We start from the raw sequence: 23640 nt of genomic DNA on the forward strand, positions 1-23640 counted from the left end.
CAGCTAGCTTTGGGCGAAAGGCGGACTAAACCGTGAACTGGTCGCCAGTCAGTCGCAGGGCAGATTTCGACACCATCACTGAGCGGGAATCGATCCCACGCTGCTCGCACCAAAGACAGATATGTGTGGATTACTACACCATCAGTGACTCTGTTCTGGTAATTTTATGATTAAATAATTACGACTATTGGCGGATCGGTGGCTCAGCTGGTAAAGCGTTGGCCTCTGAGGTCCTGGGTTCAATCCCGTCCCCACCTGTGTGGAGTTTGCATGTACTCCGGTTTCCTCCCACTTCCCCAAAAACATGCAACATTAATTGGACACTCTAAATTGCCCGTAGGTGTGATTGTGAGTGCGACTGTTTCTCTCGATGTGCCCTGCGATTGGCTGTCGACCAGTTGAGGGTGTAACCCCCGTCCTGCCCGTTGACAGCTGGGATATGCTCCAGCAGTCCTCGCGACGCTTGTGAGGATAAGCGGCTAAGAAAATGGATGGATGGAAATACTAGTATTATGTCGTGAGCAAGCAGCAACCCTGCAGTTTTGCTTAGAGAAGATGCCTGAATGTGTTTGGATGAGCGAGTGTCTGAATGTGATTGGAGGGTGGAGTGGAACCGAATACTGACTTTGGGTTTGGCCTACATCAAACACTCGGATGTATCCCGGCCTGGACAACAATAGGTCTGAGTTTAAAGAGAGGAAGGGGTGAGTGGAATGCGGGGGAAAAAAAAGTTCCCACATGTGATCACAAAAAACAAAACAAAAACAAAAACACGCACTTTGGTCCTTTTTATTCCTTGAGGGAAAAACAGCATGAAAACCAGGACACGGGACAGGAACCAAATCAGGATTAATATAATCTTGGAAGCATTCAACATTGCGTGTATTCCAGGATACACGTCGTACGCCGCTGTACTTACAACCCGACATAAGTCCGCACGATAAATGCGCAATGTTTGCCAACGTATCCTGCAATTGTGATCATATAATGGCAGGTATAAAGATAAAGTTCCGCACAAGCCGCGTTATTATCATTTGCATTGTCCTAACATAACCCGAGGCCCAAACCTCAGAAGTTTAGGACCGCTCGTACTGTTACAATAAAAGCCCGAAACCTTTAACCCACAAATGTTTTTAATAGTTAAGAAAGACCGTTGCATCATATTTTTTCATGAAATTAGTATGGCTCGCGAGGGGACTTTATGAAAAGGAAACAGTTCCTGACAGGGGAAAAGCTTTCCCCACCGCTGGCTTAAGCGCTGCAGTAAATGTTTAGCCTTTTTCCTTTACCATGCATGGACTGAGCGAGCACGCGTAACATTTTCAGCGTGGATCTGGATAAGCAAAACGTTACATTTTGTTATCCTTGCGGAACCGGCGACTCCACGGCAGACGTGTCTTCTTCTCTGTGTTATTGTTGGCAGCCGGCGAGCGGTTCGTGATATGCGTTATGGCCATCGAGAGCGACAGCTTGGTCACGTCTTCCGCACGCTCTGCGGTTCGACGGACGACTCGAAATCCAGTGCCGTACGATAATCCGGTGGAAAACAATGGGGATGAATATGGGGGAACTATCCATCATCCAGTTATATTTATATACTGCTTATCCTCATTAGGATCACAGGGGAGGCGAAGTCTAATTTAGACGAAAGGTGGGGTCCACTGCACCCTGGACGAGTTGCATTCATTCCGTGACCACGCTTGTAATTCAACATATTCGCATAGCAAATTATCTTTCCCCATTGAAATGAATGGAAATGCTGTCCCCCCCCTCAAAAAAAAAAAAACCACCATCTTTTTCAAATATTTTCAAAAACAAGAAAATAGTACTCTCTATAACATTGTACTTTATAAAACCGTACAGTAATGACGTAAGATGAGATAAGTTTAGATCGTTTTTTTCCGCATTTTTCGTATCAATTCAATGGAAATTGTGTTGCTTCTCCTGGTGTGCATGGCTCGGCAACCTGGGGGAAAGTAAAATACAGCCATGTAATATTATATTATTATATTATATTATATTTTCACAAAGGATAAAATGTAAAATATGCATGTGAGTATTATACTGTCTGTCTAGATGTGATGCTTCACCATTTTTATAACACCGCTATCCATGAGTCCATCTTTGTCATTGTGCAATGTTTGATAGAATTGACCTTATGGGCTTTATTAAAGGGAAAGCTACGTGGTAGAGTGTCAGTCGGGAACAACAGCAGCTCCGAGTGAGTGTTTTCAATATAACATAATTTATATAATTTCAAAATATACATTAAAAAAGCTCTACCACAATCACAAACAACGAATTATAATTCAAAAACGTTAACGTGTTATTCTGTGAGTTTTACGGAGCTACTTGAAATAAGTAGTACAGTAAGGTTACTTTTGTCCCCTTGGGGCTCCTGTAGCTTGTTTAGCTAATAGGAAGTCAGTAGCCAGATAACTGGAAGTCAGAGGGCAACAGATAGCAGGAAAGTTATACTTATTTCTTTGTTCATTGCCATTTTGCCAAAAACGTTTCCCTTTTAATGTTATTCTATGTCCAATTATCATACATACTGTGTATTATTGAATGATTAATTATAGTGAGATAACGAGGGATTACATTACTTTCGCAATGCTAATTCAATTAACCATTAACGTTAGCATTAGCTTGCGGCGATTTGCTATCGATAAAGATATAAATAACACATTTCCATGTTATTCCAGTTTTACATCGAATCCCGAATTGAAGAATGAAAAGGAAACTCCAGCTATGGGACGCCACACAAGTAGGAGCAGAATACACAATTTGGGGTTATAATCTTGTTTTTCATTGTCCGGCAGTCGAAGTGCGTTTGTTTTAGTCTGGTTTTGGAAAAATGTGTATTTTTAAATGCGACGGGGACTCCAGCAACACTGCTGATGCAACCTGAATCCAGGGGATCATATTTGGAAATGGTCGTGGAAAGACAAGCAACATACACACGACGGGCACCATCATACACAGGGAGCATCGTCCTTGGTTTTTTTCAAATTTTTTTATTGCCTGTCACAAAAAAAAACCCCTGCTTTGAATGACAAAGCCCTGCTGGCTGTCTTCCAATGCTGCACCAGACACAGCCGTTTGTCACGGTGTGTATGCTGCGCAACTTTTGTGTTTGATATCCGAAGCGCACATCAAAGTCCAGCTTCTGCTTTTAATTCTTCTCCCTTTGGTCTAAACTCGTAAAAAAATTGAGTATTTATTTTTTTCGTTTTTATTGCATAATATAAATTCATACTCAACATGGGGGGGGGGCTCAAGATGCTGTCTTTGTGTTTATCTTGGCTCGCCTGCGGTCAAATGAAGGATGATGAAACTGTATGTGCATTTATTTGATATCCTTGACATCCACCTTTTAGGCCATGTACTTGTATCCTCTTTGTCCTCAATAGTTAGACAATTCAGTGCACTATTATTATCCGTCTTTCTAGCAATGTTTTTGTACTCCTAGTGCCAATAGTAGCCTAGTCGTATGACCCAATACAACTATTTTGAGTATTAATTACAGTACATATCTTTGATATCCGGGTTAAATTCCATGTACTAGTGCACACTTTGTCCTCAATAGCAAGACAATTCAGTGTGCTAGTACAATACCTGTGTCTTACGAGTGAGGTTTTTTACATTACACTGACATTTTTGCACATTCGTAGGAAAACTATGGTATACTTGTAGGACATTCACATTATCTGTTAGACAAAACTTTGTATTAGTGGACAACAACATGCTATTATTGAAGGTTTAAATGTTAACCAGTAATAGCATGTAATTGTCAATTAGTGACTATTTAGTTGCCTTACGAGTGTGCACAATTTTTCCTGCTAGTGAAGACAAAGAGTGCACTAGTATGTGGATCTTAAGATGGATATCAAGGATATTGAATAAACTGCTCTATGCTTAATTTACAATAACCTTTGTATTTCAAATACTAGTAGAGGAAAGACTCCACTAGTCGTTCTACTAGAGCACCCTAGTAATTCTACCAGTGTTCTGAATGGTCTTGGAAAAGAGTGTACTAATACATGGACCTAAAGGTGGATATCCAGTTTATCAAATAAATAATCTATCTATATGTGTATTGTTTTACATGGGGACAAAAATCTCCTCTGTGTCCCCTAGAAAACTCCTCTGCTTGTCGAAGCGTTTACGGGTCGACAAAAACACTTGAGTAGTTGGAACTGAAAGCTTTACGCACGCTCAAAGACGAACCCTAGCAACAGCGGTGTCACAGAGGCTTGAATCCCAACAAACCCCTCTCTCCGGGCGACGCGTCCCCAGAGAGGTTTGGAGTACTTGTTCGCAAACAAATGCGCTGCATCACGGCTTCTTGATTTTATTCTGGTTGATAGAAAGTGTCTTCCCCTTTCCTGGCTCAGAGTGGAAGTAGTAGCGATTTGTTGTGTACGTGCTTTTTCTGTGAACGTGAGACTTTTTTTTTTTTTCATTCACTAGAGCGCGTTTCCTGGCTCAATGATTAAAAAAAAAAAAAGCGCAAACAATGAAACTTAAAAGAATAAAAGCCCGGATGGGTGAGCAGGAGGGCTGAACGCGGTTACCGTTGGTGTAGTCTGATGAACGATCAGTTGAGAATTACAAAGAAGGGGCAGAAAAACAGCAGGTGCACAAGTACGACTCGAAAAGGAGTCTCTTGAAAGTAATTCAGAATGACGAGGAGAAGAAAATCGTACAGAGACAAAGCACCGGTGCGACAAGGCCCTTAAAACCCACCTGGAAATGACAAGCCCAACACCTCAAGGTCCTCAGCCGGAATTTAGAAAAACAAAAACAAGAAAAAGAAAGACAGCTTCCAAATGAAGCACTCCAATCAACTAAATCCAAGGGATGAGCTCCACTGCAGCCTAGACTATCGCCACTAAGTCACACACTCAGGCAGGTTTTTTATTTTTTTAAACCTTGCCTGTCCTGGGAGGAAGCCCCTCTGTTTTCGGCAGCATGCCGCCTTCACGCCACCCCCCCCCCCCCACCTCTCACACACTAAAATATATTGGTGGCCATCTTGCTTCGCCTCAAAAGCCAGGCTACAATAGCTGAATGCAGGGTAAGCTCCTGGGTGTCATGACTAGGGTGACTGTGGGTTGACTGTAGCCAAAAACTGCTACAGCTTAAGGTTAAGCACACACGCACACACACACACACACAATAACGCACGCGTACACACGAGATGACTTTTGTAAGGGGCAGACAGGGGCTCATCAGCCAATGGCGTGAGGACCTTAGTGGTTTGTAAATTATCTTCCATGCCTAGACTCTCCTAAACAAAGGATCCCCTATGTGGGCTTTTTACTCCATCACTACGTGCGGGGATCGGCGGCAAGCTGTGGAATGGAGGGTGCGCGCACGCTGGATCTGGCTCCCAGGACAACAACTCTGTGACTCGGGAAAGATTAACCCCTGCGGCACCTCACGGCGTGGCTGAAAAGGACTGAAACAGAAGGGAAACATCTGGGAAGGTTAGGCATTGGTGTTTGAGCCACTTTCCCTGATCATTCGGGGGAGGGAGGTAACCGAGGGTCAATTAGAATTGCACCTCCGTTAATGAACTTAATGTGTGTTCCAACACTTCTTGAAATGAATTAGAATTACACCAAACTTGTTTGCATTTCTCGACTCCAAAATTACCCTCTTTGCTCAAAAAAAAAAAATAGAAGATAGGTAGCTGCCCCTAAGTCTCTTCCATAAATGCCTTTAGTGCCCAAAAGAAAAAAAAATAGTGCTTTGGTGTCAAATTGATGCATCTCGGTGCCAGAGAACTGTTAAAGTGAGGGAAGAAGCTTCTATTGGAGAGGGTATCTTGTCCAATGTAAAAGTAGTGCTTTGGTGCCATTTGGGTGTGGTGGAAATGTCTTATTGAGGAGAGGAATCGATAGACCAAGGTCGCTTTAATAGACACGAAATGCTTCCGCACCATCTTGTGTGATGCTTGTCCCAAGGAACTATGTTAAAGTGAGGAGAGGAAATCCTCTTCGACAAGCAAAATACCTAACAGAAAATGAACAAAACTAGTGCTTTGGGCCCATCTTCTGGCATCTATTGAAAATTATAGTGTTTTGGGGGAGGCGTCAATTATGCCCATGTTTATTATTATTATTTTTAAGCCATTGCTCGGTCCCAATGCGCTCATTAGTTGCTGCCCAATCCCAAACACTTTCCAGAGCTTCCTATTCGCACACTTGCACTCTCCAATTTCATGGGAGCCTTAGTGGTGGATAATTTAAAATAAAAACAAAAATATTGTGTACTGTATCTGGGACTGTTTACGAGGTTACATATAGAGGTACCGATTGTGGGACATCCGGTGTTAGTTACTGCATGAAAAGCACAAACTGCAGCGGCAATATCCCACTTTCACTGGTTTCTGTGTGTAAATCCAAGACAATTTATGGCCGAATCTTCTGTTACCTTCTGTTGCGATGGAGCTAATTTGCAGTATTACGTAATCACTGGAAAAGAGAATTTTGATCAATTTCTTGACGATCAATTACTCCAATAATCAATTACTGTGGCCTTCGCTTCTTTAGAGATTAATTTAGTGTCAGAAAGATGTCTGAAACCTTTTTTGTATGTAACATTCCTTGCTCTCACATGACTGTGACACTGACCTCCCTCCCCTTGAAAAGAACTTCCCTTTCTGTGCTGTTGTGCGTCCCTTTTTAATATTTAATATTATTTTTAATATGCAGAGTTACACGGTAGCATTACATTCTTTAGGAACACCGCTGAAGAGTCAAGGCTCATGGCATTGAATCACCGCAACAATCCAGGACTGAGACAGCATAAGACAAAGAACAAAAAAAATTAATACAGAATTTCAGTTTAAAGGATACGAGGAAGTAAGAGCTATCAGGGTCATCCCAGAACATTGTGAGAAGAGCTTCAGCACGTGGCTGTGTAACACTATTGTGAGGCCACCTCAGCTGAGCGTTTCATCTCGGAGGCAAACAATAAGGAACACACTGATCGGAATTGTACCATTTGAGAGAGAAAAATCTGAATTTTCTCACTTGAATCAAAAATTTACCTAAATCCAGCCCAAGTGTATTCTGACATGTCTATCTCAGTAGGGAAAAAAAAAGGTCTTTTCTTGTGTCAGTTGTGGATTTTGCAGATGGTTGTGGCACGACATTGCAACAAGGAACTGTCCTTTCTCGTCAAACAGGTTTAACAATGGCGGAAAAACTACTAACTGCAAACAAAGACAAACAATAAGTGTAGGAAGATGCCTTCCAGACTACCAAAGCCACGTCGTCAAATGGTACGTGCAATACGCCTTCACAGCAGAGAAAATTCACTGCTTCATAGTGTGGAGTACCTCTTGAAGTTGTACCAAAAGTTGAAAGATGAAAAACTTTTAGGTTTTATTAGACTTTGCGTGGTAGGTTTTTGCTGGAGTGTATTTGGGTTGATAGGACTATCAGCCGGTATTGGGCAACTTTATAAATGAATGACTTTGATTTGGATTGTCTGTGACTGGTGTTATACTTTGAGTACCAGTCACTCACATTAGAAAAATGTACGGGTGCAGTCAGTCATGCCCGCAGATATAAAGTTGCGGGTGTGATTAGGGATGGAATTCCAAGACCTTAAAATAATTTACTGAGTTGTTGTACCCGATTATGTAGTTTTTACCTAATACCATAATCATAATTTATTGAGACTGCACAGACTGAGACAGACATTTTTAAAGAGGTCAATAGACATTCAATTTCAAAAGTAAACATTCACATAATCAAATCATTTTATTTCATCATGATGTATTGTTATCTTGCGTAATTCACGGTGCTATCTACTGTCAATCCATTGATGAAAGCTAGCAGTAGATGATCAATATCTTCCTAAAGCATGTAGAGGGGAAAAGTTTTCAACTTTGAGATAACGCGGTAACATGGGGGAAAATGACCGTTCGCATATAGATATATAAACAGACTAGTCTAACCTTAGAATTTAGGTCAAGTCCATCATAATCTCATACTTATAGTTAGGTACTGAAAAATTACCTGTTATATCCCAGAAATGTTTTCAATGTAACTCAGGCGTGCCAGATTCAACCCCCCCTACCCCCCACCCCCAAGATCAGGCATAAAAACTGTGCCAAACAAATATGAGCGTTTCATCTGAGATGTCACGCTGTGGCGACCCCTAAAGGAACTTCCCAACTATCTACTTTTCAAGCAGACAGCCTCTCGCGATCGAGCGGGGGTGCTTGTGCGCATTGCCGCGACTGCCGTAAATTCGAGGCCGGCTTGCTAGAACGCGCCTTTATGCGCATGCGCTTGACGTATTGGCCACGCCTGAATGAAGCGACGAGTTGGATGATAGTCTAACGTCTTTTTTTTTTTTTTTTTTTTCAGGCACGCCATCACATGATCAATCAAAACTGCCTCGCGATCAACGCACTGAGCACCTATGACATGGCTCATTGTGTTGATGACTTTTCGACGTAAATGCGCTCGCAGTACGTGAAGCAGCTCGGAACGTGCGCTTTTGGCATCACTTCTGAATACGCTCAGTACGGTTAACTTGCATTTCCTGTTTCCGGGTGAATACTGATTGTTGAGGCTCAGGCTCGTTTTGTTACTGACGTTTATGAAATAAACAGGTGAATTAATGTCAAGACTACACAAAATAAGCGACGTCTTTCGGTATCTATTTTTTCTACTCTGAACAAATTTTACACGTGTGATTTTTCGTGCTCGACTGTGCAGAGTTGCAAGTGCGATGGTGCGCGGGCGCATATGCGCCCGTCAAATGTGAGTGACTGGAGTACACTACAAAGTAGCAGTAGAATATAATCAAATTATACTGTATTATATATGTACTTCAAACTATCTTTCCCCATTGAACCGAATGGAAATGCCATGAATGTTTCAGCCACCCCTTATAATGTTTTAAATTAGAAAATTAGTATTCTATCAGTCACTCACATTTGACGAGCGTGACCGCGCTCGCGGGCCTCCGTGCTCGCAAATCTGCACAGTCGAGCACGAAAAATCTCACGCATAAACTTGGTTACGAGTCGAAAAAATAGATATTGAAAGACGCCACTTATTTTGTGTAGTCTTGGCATTAATTTAGGTGGTTATTTCATAAACGTTAACTAAACAAGCCTGCTAAAAAACAACCAGTATTCACCCGGAAACAGGAAATGCAAGTTAACTGTACAGAGCATGTACGGAAGTAAGGCCGAAAGTGCATGTTCAGCGCTGCTTCACGTACTGCGAGCGCATTTACATCGAAAGTCATCAACATAATGATACATGTCAAAGGAAATTCAGTTACACCAGGGGTGCTCATTGCGTCGATAGCGAGGTAGTGTGGTGGGGTGCCGATCCCCCCCCCCAAAAAAGATGTTAGACTGTCATCCACCCCTTCGCTTGATTCAGGTGTGGCCAATATGTCGAGTGCATGCACATAAAGGCGCGTTCTAGCAAGACGGCCTCCTTTTTACGGCAGTCCCGCGATGCGTGCCCCCCCCCCAACAATACATCACGATTGCCAACAGGAATGTTTGTTCCAATGTATGGCTAGCTTGTTGCCACTAACACCGATTATGTTGAACTAAACTTTCAGCATCTTCAAAACATTGCGAGTATAGACCGTTCATGTTTATTCCTTGACAGGCCACTGCATTTAATTTCAGATAGTTTTTCAGATCAAGAATTTTTATTGATGAAAAATTTTAAATACTGTTTTATATCATGTTTTACTAATATCAGTTGAAATTGCAAATTATCATTTCTGAGTTTGATATTTTTCTATTTTAGTTATGCATTTATTGTATTTTTAATTTACAGTTACACCTGCAACTTTATCTGCGAGCATGACTGACCACACCTGTGCATTTTTCAAATGTGAGTGACTGCTCTATCATTTTGTACTTTACAAAAACACATAAATTTCATTATGAAATAGAATGTAAAGAATGGAACTCTTTTCGCCACATTTTTTTTTTCCTTCGATTTAAAGGACATTGTGCTGCTCAAAACACAAAATCAAAACTTTCAATTTCAGTGTCTAAAATAAAATTTTATCACCATCTTGGCTTTGGTTTGCTAAATGTAAGTGTTTGCTAGATTAATAGTGATTATTTTTAGTCTTTTCATGTTGACGCCGAGGCTAAAATATGCACTTTCCTGTTTGCTTGTGTTTGTCACCACTCGCCGACCAATGAGAAGCACATTTACATTAGCCGCGGCATTAATGACAACTGTTGGCAACAGTCACGTTTGGCTAGGCCGGGCTCCAGCGGGGTTCGGCCCGCCAGATGTTTCGGGACAGTCGGAGACTGTGCTGTAGAGCCACTTGCATGTAGTGCGTTTGAAGGTGATTAATGTCCGGACTACTTCTACCTAACAAGAGCCAGGCTGCTTGTTAAAAAAAAAAAAAAACAACATGTGGCACGTTTTAAAGCTGAAAATGAAGGGTGCGGTGGGATACTGGTAACAGTTAACGTGTATTTTGGGACGGAGGCACGAAGGAGCAGAGAATGTTGAAAGACTTGAGATGCAAAGTGTTGCAAAGAGCGCACTATTTGGTGCAAAGTGGCAGTTGTGCTCTTTTATTCATTGTTTCCCATTTCCAGGGTAGGAAATTATATTTTCATATGGGTTGTTTGATCAATGTATAATTTATATACACACTGGTGCTTTTAAACCCAGAGTTAATTCGTTCTGTGACCACTCTTGCAATTGAAACATTTAAAATCTTCTTTCCCCATTAAAATGAGTGAGAGCCATTAATCCGTTCCAGCCTCCCTCCTAAGCAACAAAAATATTTGTCGTGTTTTTTAATACGACAAAAAACACTCTATGATATTGTACTTTATAAAAAAAAAGTAATAACATGATTAAACACTGTAAAAATATGAAACAATTTTTGCCACAATTCAAGAGACTTTTTGCGTACAATACAGATATACGTTTGTACATGGAGATGGAGGGGACGGTCACAACTCCTCAGGAAGCTGTTGTAATATTAGTCGTTCCTTGCAAAGAATAAATAATATATACCCGTACGTATTGCTTACATGTGTTGCTCACAGTTTGTGTGTCAAATATTCATTGTGCAAAAGGTTTTAACATTGGGACTATCAATGATAAATATATAGATAGTGATCTGCTGTAAGAAAATGATTACGTGTGAACTGCTGAGTGTTTGAAATTCTCCTAGCTAAAAATGGAAAATAATATAAACCCCCCCCCCCGCCCCTTCCTCCTTGTGAAGGATGCGGAAAGGTGAGGGTGAGTTCAGTTGACGCAAACGCACGCATTGACCCACAGACACACAAAAAAACACACATGCGCAAAACTATGCAGGAAAGCGACTCCCCCAGCCCCCTCCCCGGTCCCTCGAGGGGCCTCGTGGCTGCTCGTGAGGAGACAGGAAAAAGGCTTTTGTGAGTTTGTGTTATGGTGAGTCAGCACGTGTGCGCACATGTATTTAAAGCACTAACACACCAGACAAGTGGAGAATAGCCAATCGGAATCACACATGAAATTGAACACTAACCTAAAGTAACACAGTAGTAAAGTCATAATTATAGTTTTGCCCACTATTTCTCTATTTCTCCCCACCAATATACTTACTGAATTTAATGCCCTCTCAAATGGATCGACAATGCACTTCTCAGCTATTTAATGAACATCAGGAGAAGAGTAAAGTCAATTAGCACACTTGCGCATAAGCTACGGTGAAAAAGAATTTTGAAAAAACAATATCTATTGCAGATTTTCCACCATTGTGGATGGGTGTGGATAGTATCCTACGCAATATTGTGGGGTACACATTCCAAGAAATATTTGTGTGAAAAACACTTCTTACAACACTTTGTTAAAACTGAGACCCCCTGCTAGTGGTATTTCTTTTCGGGTCCAAAGGTAGGGAGGTGTTTTTCTGTCAGACAAACAAAGTGTCATGACTTCAAAAGCCTCTCTGGAGACTCAACTCACCACAACAGTCGTAGACGGACATGAGTAAGGTTGTCCCATAAACATCGGCGCTATCATTGTCTATAGATCTGCTTGTAATTGAAGAAAGAGCATTTGCAAACGGCGTTGGCGCACCCGTCATGACATCTCTGGTTGCCTTTAAGCACGGTCCACACTCGGCAGTACATCTGGACTGATGTTTACTGGGCTCCCTGGCAGAGGAACTGAGAGCCGCATTCACATAAAACAGACATTTCCTCCTCATCTGCTCTTTTCTGTGGTTACTAACCAAGCAGTGACGCTGTTACTCGGATCGATCTACCTTACAGAGCTAATTTCTAGTTAATTGGCTTGGAGCGGGTTGAAAGGAAACTATAGGGTTGTGGTAATAAACTGTCTCTTAGTTGGACACATAGAGTGTTGGCTCCGTGGAAACGTTGGCAGCGTCCCGGACACTAAACACATCACCGGGATCCTCTTCTGTCCCACAAGTTCATGCAGTGAGTGCGCACACGATTCCCCCAGCTCACTGAGAAAACACCCACACACGAGTGTGGGTGGGGAAATCAGATGACATTGTGAGTTTAATTCCGCTTTAATTCCGCTTTTAACTCCCTTGACTCCAGTGCCAGTTTTAGGTTTATATGTGCCCTCCGACTGCCTGGCGACTAGTTCAGGGTGTGGTCCGCCTTTCGCACGAAGTTAGCTTGGGATAGGCTGCAGCACTCCCGGGACCCTTATTGGGATAAGCAGTTTGGAAAATGCCTTTGGTGCAGGCAGCTAGGGATCGATTCCCGCTCAGTGATGGTGTCGATATATGCCCTGCGGCTGGCTGGTGGCCAGTTCGGGGTATAGTCTGCCTTTCGCCTTAAGTTAGCTGGGATAGGCTCCAGCGCTCTCCTTACATAAATGCAGAGAGGTTGCGTCAGGAAGGGCATCGGGCGTAAAAACTCTGCCAAACAAAATACGAGCGTTCATCTGAGATGACACGCTTTGGTGACCCCTAACTGGACAAGCCGAAAGAAATTACTCGACATAGGCCGAGTGTAGTATTTGTGTTGCTTGTGTGCTTTTAAGGGGCATGGTTTAGTTGTGAGTGACCTTTGGAGCTGGAGTCTGGTTGTCTGGTTAGTCTACGTGTGAGTTTTGGCCTACGGCAGCTACCTACAAGTGCTGTTATTATTATTATTTTTTTTATTTGGGTTTGTGAATTTAATGTTCAATAAATGGCAGCTCTGTGCAGTGCTCAATTAATTGGTGTGTTGTGGAGGTACGCAAACTTTAATTTTTGCGACGGTCACCTTCAGTTTGGCCGTGTCGATCTGTATTTGGAGGACTTTTTAGGGGTTTGGGGATTGTAGCGCTCCTAAATTGTAACATTGCTGCTTCATCTACTTAATGGTAATAGTATGGTTTTATGGTTTTTCTTCTCTCAGTTTGCATCAGACATAATTGACTATATTATAGAAGTATGTGTAAAATAAAGGCTGGACAGTTATTCACATTGCACGTGCCATCATGACGATACCAATATTTTTTTTTTGTATATGTGCAGCTCTATGTATAATTGATTCTATTTATGTCTGCGATTCAATATTTTGGCCAGTAAAAGATGTCAGTGGCCTGTGGACTTTTTTTCATCCAACCACAGTGTGGCCAGTGAGTCCAAAAGTAAATTTCAGCCCCCGCTCACAGGAGGCGAACTGGCAAATCCATGACCAGCGCCTAATGTCACTCACTAAACCCATACGAACACTGCAATGTAATTACACTTTATGAAACAATCCTTTTTCTCAGCATTCTTTTTTTTAAATTTCATTTTATAAATGGTGGTGGAGATCCTCCTCAGCACCAGCACAGCAGCTGCTCACCTTCAGAGACGAAGGCAGTACAAAGGACAGCAAAGGCTGCTAAAAAGATTTGGGGGAGGGGGGAGGCAGCCTCCACAAACGGCAGGAGAGAACAGAAATCTTAAACAGCAGCAGTCTGGAGGTTCAAAGACTCAACCCATCCCGCACATCCTCTCTTCTGTCTGCTCCCTTTGGGCAGGAGCTACGGAGCATCCAAAGCAGGACCACCAGGCTGAGGAGAAGCGTCTTTCCGAAAAACTACATTGTCGAACTCGAACAGGGCTCTATTGCCCTGACACAAGCCCATCCCCACCCTCATATTCATCCCTCCATGATGAACATTTTATCTTAGTTTCTCATTATTATTTACAGTTCACATCTCATTGGCAGCTGCGGCTCAGTTGGTAGAGCGGCTCATCCAGTTGACCGAAAGGTCACCAGTTCAAATCTTGGACTGTCCTTACCCCTAATTTGCTGGCAGCAGCCGTCCTTTTGTGTGTGAACGACGGGCTTTGTAAAGTGCTTCGGGCACTGCGATATTGTAGCTGTAAATTTAGTCCATTTAACATTTATTGGGGGCTAATAATCTGGGTTTCGAAATCTGGAGACTGTTTCTAAAAAGTAACCCAAAAATTTTCTGTTTCGGATTTTATGTCATGTAATGTGTAACTGTGTATTAGTATTACAGTTTAAATCCTTGAACACTTGAATCCTTGGATTATATTTTTATACAATACAGAGCAATTTTTTTTTTTTTTTTTTTGGGTGGTGGGGCTGAAACAAGTAAAGTGAGACTTAGACTTGGTCATGGAACTAATTCAACTCCTAAGCCAAAGTACTCCTATACATATTAATAGTATTTTAACGGGAAAACCTGCAGCACTGGGTGGATTTGTACAGATTATAGTTTACCCTAATTACCTGGATGCAGGTTACTGAGTTCAGCGTCTTAAACAGCAGCAGTGGTGCGTGTCTGCTGGTTATCTCTGGCTAAGCCTCATTATGACCCTGAGAATACTCAGTCAGAGCAGGCTGGCGGGTCAAAGGTGGGTGGCAGACAATGAGGTCGCCGTGGCAACCGTCAGCGCCGAAGACCTCCGAAGGCATAGAGTGGGGGGAAGCGCCGCGCCGGCGGCGTCTGCTTGGAACAAATCACTCTTGCTTTACATTAAAGCGGGTCCCATTTTTGGAAACAATAAGAGGGGAGGGTTCCGCACGAGGGCCTGAAGTACAAGCCATTTACGTGAAATATGACATTCAAATATCCACACAAGATAAAGACATATATATGGCAAGCAGTTTGATCCTTTGTTTGATCTACATAATACCCGGTTTAGGGTCTATGTATTTGTAATCTTTGTCCTCATTAGTAAGACTACTTCATGTTACTAGTGAGGCAAAACTGTGCACTAGCTAACATCTGTGATCATTATTTACTAGTGACGCGCTAGATGCTAACTAGTAGATTTTTATAATTTAGTAGTAGCACACATTTGTCAACTACTATTCCCTTATTAGTAACATGTAGTTGTACTATTACTATGCCAAATTTGTCCTGCTAACATGCAGAAATGTTTTTTTTTACGAGTGGAAGGTAGTTATGGAAGAACATTACAAGTTAGACAGTCGTCGTACGGTTGCAGTGAATTGTCCCCGTAGCGAGGACAAAGACTTTGCGAGCCCATGGATCTTAAGATGGATATCAAGGATATTGCAACATCCATAAACGGCTTAATGTATATGCGCACACATGCACGGTTTTAATGATGTCTAATAGGGTTATAGCAAACGGCGTGTGTTTTCTCTCTCTCTCTCAGGGGGATGCGCAAGTGTGTACCCCTGATACATGTGTTATCTCAGCTGGATTGTTGCTACTCGTCTGGCTAATGCACCGCCGCCGTTGGGGGAGGAAAAAAAAAAAGATTTGATGATGTATGAGAGATTAATGAGTTGGCAAGAGGAGCTAGGGCTGAGCTAGTTGGAGGCCATAGCAGGTTACGGTTACTCAATTGAAGTCCTCCGGGATGCTCACGCTGCTAAGCCTGATGACATCATCGGGCTAGCACACCATGGCGGGAAGTGATGAAGCACAAATACCCCACTTGTTACTTTTTTTTTTTTCTAAATTGGATTTTAGATTTAGCAGTTTTAAATCAAGGGAAACTGTGGTAATGGTGGGAAGCTTGAGCTTTTACATGTCCTAAATGTGTATTTTTCATAACACAGTGGTAGCAGTGTTCCAGGGGGAGCCTGAAACAGTCCACCTGCACAAAAAATGTGTACTTTAGAAATATTTTTTATTTATGTGCATTTTACATCACTTGAGGTCCATAGCACACTGAGCAACACAGCTGAACCCGGGTGAATTGCCAGGCAGTATGCGTGATTCGGCAACTATTGCATATTAGTGTGTGTGTATATTTAAATAGGGAATGGAAAGGGTGGGCGGGGGGGGGGGGTCGATCAATAGCTTTATTCTCGTCCATTTCCTCTTTGTGGCCATCTGCTTAGTCCTTCATACCCATGCCTTCTTTTTGTGGTTCAATTAAAAAAGACAGGGGTGTGTGTGATGATGATGATGCTCCCAAACCATTTTAAGGTTGATTTTATGTTGCTTCCTGTATTTAATTATCTTTTTGTGCACTGTATTCTCTGCGCTTTCATCCTGTATCAGGCTGTGCCAAGGTGGAATTTTAAAATGACACACCATCTCATCCTGCACTTTCTACTTTGCCTTCAGACCTGACCTTTCCCACTCGGAAAAGAGAAAATCTCATCCAGTTTTACCACTTTTTCTTCGATTATTCACATATTCCAACAGTCATTGCATCTTGAATTAACAGCATTTCTTTTTTTAACTTTCTCCATTAACATCGAAAGTAAACATGAGCAGCATGTCTAGTTCATCTTTGCTCTACGTTGCCCAGACTGTTGCTAACTAAAGCAGCAGCGGTGGCGGACACTGTCATTATAAAATACATTGATGGACTGCCTAAGTGCTATAACATTTGTAATTATGAGTGTACATCTTTAAGAGTGGGGTGGGGGGGGGGTGTAAGGTAAACTAGGAAAAAAAAGAGATCGCATTGAGCACCCCTGTACTACAGTGTACTAATCAGTTTGAATAGTTTTCATGTTTGTTTTTTAATTATGTGCAATAACAATTTAACTGAATCATTATTTGCGTGTCTTTTTTCATTTTGTAATGTTACAGTAGTTTACAGCAATATGTAATCCTGTAAAGGGAATAAAACCTGCCAATACTTGTGTTTTAATGTTTGTCATTCAGGTGGTACTTAGATAGCTAAGTATTTTTTAAGGCGGTACCTAGCGTAAAAAGTTCAGGAACTTCTTGTTGCTTCTTGTTAGATCCCGACAAGCCACTTTTGGCTAACTTGAAGCAGTGTAACTGATTTCAAAATAGGTCATTTCCCCTTTGGTTCGAAGCAGATGATGTCCATGTGTATCGTTTTGCATGAGAGAGGGAGTATTACTCATTAACTGTCGATTGGTCAGCCATAATAATAGAGGCTAGCATCTGATGACTAGGAACCATCAGTTTTTCTAAATTGGGACGACGGGTGAGCTGAACTCAATCCCTGCTGAGTTTTGACGAGTGGTGGGTGTACACCCTGGAGTGGTCGCAAGCTAAACAACCATTCACAGTCACATTCACGCTTCTATTCAATAAACCCAGAACATGCAAACGTTACACAGGAAGACCGGAGCCAAGAATCGGACTTCAGATCCGTGAGACGTGCTCACAACATCACTCTTGTGCTGGCCCGTGTTAGGACTGTTTGCAGGGGGATTTCGCTGTATGAAAGGCAGCATTTAGCGTGTGACGCTAATGTGCGTGTGTGTGCCTCGAGGGCCAGGGCCCAGCCTTCTCTTGACTGCCCAATGTAAGGCGAGGCCATGAGGGAAACATCAAGCAAGCCTGAGTGAAACCAGACTTCTTTTTTTTTAAAGGGAAACCTCCACTATAACGCCGCTCGCACAAACCAGAGAAGCCTTTTTTTGGAAAAATTGCTCAGAGTGTATTTTCAGCCCCTTTCAATCAGTCTTCAATTATTATTATATGGAACCAAAACAAACCGCAGCGGCGTTCGAGTTCACTGCGTTGTGGAAAACAGGAACAGCTATAGACAAGCCACTACACGTGCTCCTTCACTTGACCTCTGCCCTTTTTCACAATACTGTGGAAGAAACGTTTGTCAGGAAAGGGTGTGTGAGCTTGATCAGCAAGACTGGCCACTGAGTATATATCGACATACAGTATTGCTCCATAACCGTGCATGCAGTTGGTGGTTGTACTCTGCATCCATAATAAAAATATCACAGTATCAACTTGTGATTATATCATACTTGTACCATACAAGTTCCCCAAGTTTCATTATTATTTTCATTCAAGACAGTCACTTTGTGCTAACGTGTTATTTCGGTAATATGTCTTGCGGATCGTATTGATGAGCCTCATGTGAAGGTGCTTTGTTTGCGTTAAATAGTTTACCTACTAAATACAGTTATGTAACATGAGATCATGACTTTGAACATGCTCGCTGCATGGTAGTTTGGTGCGCTAAGATCCTCTGTGACCCATCTTGTGGCACCTCTACACAGTTATAACCTTTTAGTGTGGGCGTCAATTCGGAGATTTCAGTATACTTGGTAGGGGCTGGTGACCCATCTCTTGGGAGTAGCGAGTTCACCATTGTGTATCGTTATTTAGACCGCTGATGGAAATAGGGGCTAGCACATCACAGTTCAAAGTTTTTCTCCAGGTTCTCCAGTTTCTGCCTCCATTCCCTAAACCTGCATGTCGGGTTCACCGATTGAAAGACTCTGAGCTGTAATTGTTCACAGGTTTGAATTTGAAGGATTTCTTGTCATACGCTGCACGTGCCCTGCAATTTACTTGCGACCAGTCCAGGGTGTACCCCGCCTCTTGCCAAAGTTAGCCGGCATAGGCTCCAGCTTGGCTACACTTGCATGACAGTTAAGATGATTAAAACCGTAATACTAGGCATCCAGCCCCTACATTTTCAGTTCAGTTTCTGTTTCTGATTTTTCTCATGAGAAAACGTATTAATCTTTGAGGTGGACGCCGATATCTTATACGTTCGGCACAATAAAAGAACTAGTTCGCTTTGAGTGAGAGGAATTCTGACAGCGAGTATACAACCAACCAACCAGCATGCGTGTGTGTGTAAATAAACAAACCCCAGTGAACCTTAAAGCCACACAAGCCCACACTGACCCACATTTTGGGACGTCCCTAATAGTACGTTTGCAGATTCTTGGCTCTTGTGTCACCTCCCGTGCTCGGCAATAGCGCACAAAGGTTTCCACTGAGTGATTCCGCAGGTGTTATATAACAGTCACCCCTAATCTGACTATGCCTCTGACGGGGAGGTCGACTTCAGTCAATGCACTCGCACAAACGCACACTGAGCCGCATGGACTCTCTCGCGCTCTCGGTTTCTCCCTCCCCCCAGCCGCATGGACACCATTGAGCGACACACATGGCGCACGGCTCGGCTCTGGGAATCCATACCGCTGAATGAGGACATTTCTGCAGGAGGCACGAATCGGCGTGCGTCATATTAAAAGTTTCCACACAATGGCGGCTAACCCCTACGAAGGGAACCCCCAAACGCAAGCAATTTTGACCCGTTAGACACATTAGCAAACAGCTGCCGTGTGACACACGATGAACACAAAACAGCATTAGGGTGTAACTACCATGTTGTGTGTGTGGAGGGTGTGCGTCCAATTAAATGTACGCCATTGGAAACGTAAAAATTGAGGAAAATCGAGGGCAGCACGGTGAATTAGTGGTGAGGACGTCTACCTCATATTTCTGAGGTTCAGGGTTCAAATGTCAGCTTTCCCAGTACTCGGGCTTCCCCCCACCTTACAAAAACATCCATGTGGTGTTCATTGAAGACTCCAAATTCTCCATTTTTTTTGTGCAGATGAAAGTTGGCTGTTTGTAAACATGTATGTGATTGGCTGGCGACCCGTCTAGGGCATTTACCAGCTCTCCAGCTCAGGACAAGCGCTATAGAAAATGGATGCCTATTCATCAGTGGCTCACGCTAAATTGTTAAACATTAGGTTCACTCCGGCCGGGTTGCCAGCCAATCGCAGTCCACGCAAAGACAAGCATCTGTTAGCACTCACGTTGACACCTAAGGACAATTATGAGTCTTGAATGAACTTAACTTGCATCTCTTTGGAATGTGGTGGAGGGGGGACGCTCGAGCTGGGTTACACACTGAGAATCTCAAAACTGTGGTGCGGATGTGCTGAACACTATGTCGCTTGCCTTCCCTCCACTTGGACTATTTTCAGCAAAACAATAAGAAACAAGGGGAGCATATTTATAAATATCAGAGGAAAGAAAACTTGGGGGTTCATAGTTGAGGTCTGAACCACACACAAACACGCACACATAACAGGCGCATTACTCTAACCACGTGCTGAGCGGCTGCCGGTCATGAAAACAAAGAAGGCATCATCCCACATACTCACTTTAGTCACACATGCATTCACATGGGTCGTCTATTCTCCACGCCCCTCCCCCACTCGAATATTTCAGAGGAAAGCTGCACCAGATCGAGCGAGTCTGAGCGTACCAAGTAAAAACATTTAGTTTTGACTCGCTATCTTTGGTGCGAGTAGGCGGCAGTACAACTCTGGACTTTGTACGTTTTTGGGGGTAAAATTAAAAGACTAACCTGTACAATGAGCGGCTTCGACGGCCTCCTCCTCTTCAGTTCCACACATTTCCTCAACTTGCAGATCTGATGGCCAGTGCTGCGGTTGAGACAGCAGCTGCACCGGCCGCAGCTGATGGTCCTCAGGCACGGCTCGCACCTCCCGCACCTGCTCCGCTTTCGCCGCTCTTTGCGCTGCTGTTGCTTCCAGGAGGGCGGGCAGCGTCCTCCCTCGCACCCCCAGGATACCAAGGATTCGCCATAGCCCTGCTCAGACTCTGTTTCCAAAGAGAACGAGGAACGCGTACTCTCCGAGCTGTAGGAGAAGGCTGAGCTGCCGTCCAGAGAGGGGGTTGAGATCTTTGGGGGCAGGTCTAGCTCAGGCGCTCCGACTGCTACACCACTGTCCTCGTTGAAGACTGGGTTACACTCTGCTGGAGTCTCAACCCGACTGTGGCGCACCGTTGGTTCAGGAGAGGGGTTCCTATTTTTGGCTTGTGGTGCAGGAAGAGGGGGGTTCGCAAGAGTTTGCAGTCGCTCCCAGAAGCTCCTTGCCTTTAGGGAGTCACTACGGATAATAACCGGGGTACTCCTTGCTGCTGGGTTGGTACGTTGCGACATCGAGGTCTCTGGTACAAGAGAGGATTTCGGGACTGGAGGTTTAGCACCATGAACCAAAGTTTGCATGTTTGTCCCGTCCTGCCTCAGAACCTCCGGTTGGGATGACTCTGAGGTTTTGGGGGCTTTGGTGGGATTTGAGGTAGCTGTGTTTGGGACAGTTAGCACCTTGTCAAGCGACTGTTTTTGCGGTCCATTGATGGACTGAGTTGTATCCAGAGGATGTGAGAGAACTGGCGCACTGAGAAGTGATTCAGTAGAACTGTTCTCTTTTGGTAGTCCCTCACAATCAGCCAGCTCCCCAACAACGTCCGCCGGCTCTTGGTTCACCTCATCCGACCTCTCAGATGTTTTCTCTGCCAGTCTCTCTTGCATTATCTCGGAGTTGGCTGTGTTGTCAGTCATTGTCTCTACTAAAATTGCATCATCATCATCATCCGTGACAAGCCTGGGTTTGTGTCGCGTAAAAGATGTTTGCAGTCCTTGCGAAACAGCGAAGGCAATCCTTGTAGCAGCTAGTTCGTTGGGGCTATCTTTACTAGCAACGTCACAGGGGTCTGGTTGCTGGTCTTCACTCAAAGGTGCCTCAGCCACATTCTCACTGATTATACTTGTCTGGTTGTCTAGAGGAACACAGTCCTCCAGGTTGTCATTACATGGCGGAGAGTCTGCTTTGAGGGGGCTGCCTTCCTTAGCATCTTTGACGTGAGCGGGACCTTGGAAATCAGTTTTCAGAGAAACCGGCAGAAGTTGTTCGAGGGGTGCTTTCTCAAGCTCCTCATCAGTAGTCGGGTCGTTGTTGCTGGTCTTCGACGGCTGCCTGCGGGTGTTACCTCTTCCTCTCGTCTTCCTCGCACCCCTGCACAATTTGGGTGGTAAGCAGGAATCAGCTGACACCTGCGCCCCCCGTGGGGACTTCCTCCGCCATAGGGTGTCATCCAACTCACAATAGTGATCAGGCACCTTGCTCAACCCTTTGAGTCTTGCGGATCCTGTTACACTTATGGCATGGTTACCTCTACCCAGAGATGCATTGCCCTGACATGCGGACCGGCTACCAGTCCCCCGTCCCCGAGGGCTCCGGCCCGATCGCGACTGAGCCCTGGCAGTCGACCGTGTGAGAGCAGTTGTGACTTTTTGGAGACGCTCTGAGGCTCGTCCCCTGCCCTTATTTGAGTTGCTGGTTTGCCGTCTGGTGTCGGCGACTTTCTGGCCATTTTTTCTCTGAGTGTGGGTTTGTCTTCTTGTGGATTTGGTGGTGGCAGGCATGGCTGAGGATATGGAGTCGAGGGTTTTTTACAGCCAGCATGGGAGCCGGATTTTGGTCTCAATTCTGTCTAAAATCCACCTTTATTGTGTTTTTCGGGGTTGTGGAAACTGGCAGTGCATGACCTATGGACACAGAATAAAAAGGTAACCAGGGTAATAAAAACAGACAAGCAACAGCCGAGTGCCAAGCCTTATCCAGTTGTTTTAAAATTTGTGTATCATTCACAAACTTCTATCTTGGAAATATTCTGGAAGGACTGAACGAAAGTCTTTTAAAAAATATTGCTGGCTGCAAACGAAAAGGTGATCATAAACCAAAGTTGGCTCAAGAGACACTGCCCCGTTATTGGCATTTTTCTCTACATTGTAAAACACCAACTGTATAATTATGTTCTTGAGCAAATGACTGACTCGGTGTGGCTCCAAAATAATTAAAACAGAAACAGGGGGAGAAATGGCACCCCTATTTAGCCAGTGAGACTATTTATAAATATTTTGTCACGTCTGGTATTTTTTTTTTAATGCATTAGGCAGATTTGCTTTATTTTAAGGCTCATCATTATTATCATCTTGTTTGTTTCCTTTATGCGCATTTAGCACGTCTTTTGTTTTTCATCTTTTCAATTTTTGTATTTAAGATCTGGATGGGGGTCACTAACCAGGAATCAGGTCCCTGCCATCTGCACAAAGAGATTGCACAAACATTACCAGTTACCAGCTCGGTCATGACGCAAATTAAACTCGTAAGTCAAAGGGGCCGCTGTATTTGGATGAGAATCGGGCAAATGAATGGAAGGTGAAATGAGAATCATGAAGTAGACGCACGTGATTTGCTTAAGCAGACCACATAAAATTGTGGATAAGGGCCGATCTGGCCAGGGCACCTGTGAAGCCAATTTCCACGTTTTTACAATGTGTGTGTGGGGGGGGGAGATGTAAACGCTCCACTGAAGGACCACAGCCCGGATTCGAACACAGAACTGTGAGCTGGATCGTGTACAACCCACAGTGCTTGATGCCACTTGGGGAAAACAATAATAATTTATTGCATGCTAAGATTTTTAAGGTATTAACTGTTCTAAGTTTCCTAAGACAAGTCTTCCACAAACCTTGTCTGAAGTGACAGTTTGGCCACGCCTGACACATGCTGGTACATTCAAATGTCCAAACCGTCGAGACAAAGATAGATAGCATGAGAAGTTATTCTAAACACAA

General features: G+C 43.5%; 2 protein-coding genes across 10 annotated transcripts in view; one reads left to right on the forward strand and one right to left on the reverse strand.

The window, feature by feature from the left end:
- tet1 (tet methylcytosine dioxygenase 1) overlaps nt 1–23640 on the reverse strand; it is a 41230-nt gene that overhangs the window by 16609 nt on the left and 981 nt on the right. For 2 of the 4 annotated variants that reach the window (XM_061836338.1, XM_061836337.1), the window contains exon 2: nt 20560–22548. In XM_061836338.1, coding sequence (XP_061692322.1) covers nt 20560–22425 — 1866 coding nt within the window. In that variant the 5' untranslated portion in view covers nt 22426–22548. Of the gene's footprint in view, nt 1–4749; nt 4947–20559; nt 22549–23640 lie in introns of those variants that run through there. The other 2 variants (XM_061836339.1, XM_061836340.1) reach the window with 2 other exon arrangements.
- slc25a16 (solute carrier family 25 member 16) overlaps nt 2424–23640 on the forward strand; it is a 34389-nt gene continuing 13172 nt past the window's right edge. For 2 of the 6 annotated variants that reach the window (XM_061836345.1, XM_061836342.1), the window contains exons 1-3: nt 5335–5492; nt 7199–7294; nt 9834–9890. The gene's annotated coding sequence lies outside the window, so the exon portion shown is untranslated. Of the gene's footprint in view, nt 2768–5334; nt 5493–7198; nt 7295–9833; nt 9891–23640 lie in introns of those variants that run through there. The other 4 variants (XM_061836346.1, XM_061836347.1, XM_061836344.1 and 1 more) reach the window with 4 other exon arrangements.

Source organism: Syngnathoides biaculeatus, chromosome 12 (genome assembly GCF_019802595.1).
Source record: "Syngnathoides biaculeatus isolate LvHL_M chromosome 12, ASM1980259v1, whole genome shotgun sequence".
Classification (NCBI taxonomy): domain Eukaryota; kingdom Metazoa; phylum Chordata; class Actinopteri; order Syngnathiformes; family Syngnathidae; genus Syngnathoides; species Syngnathoides biaculeatus.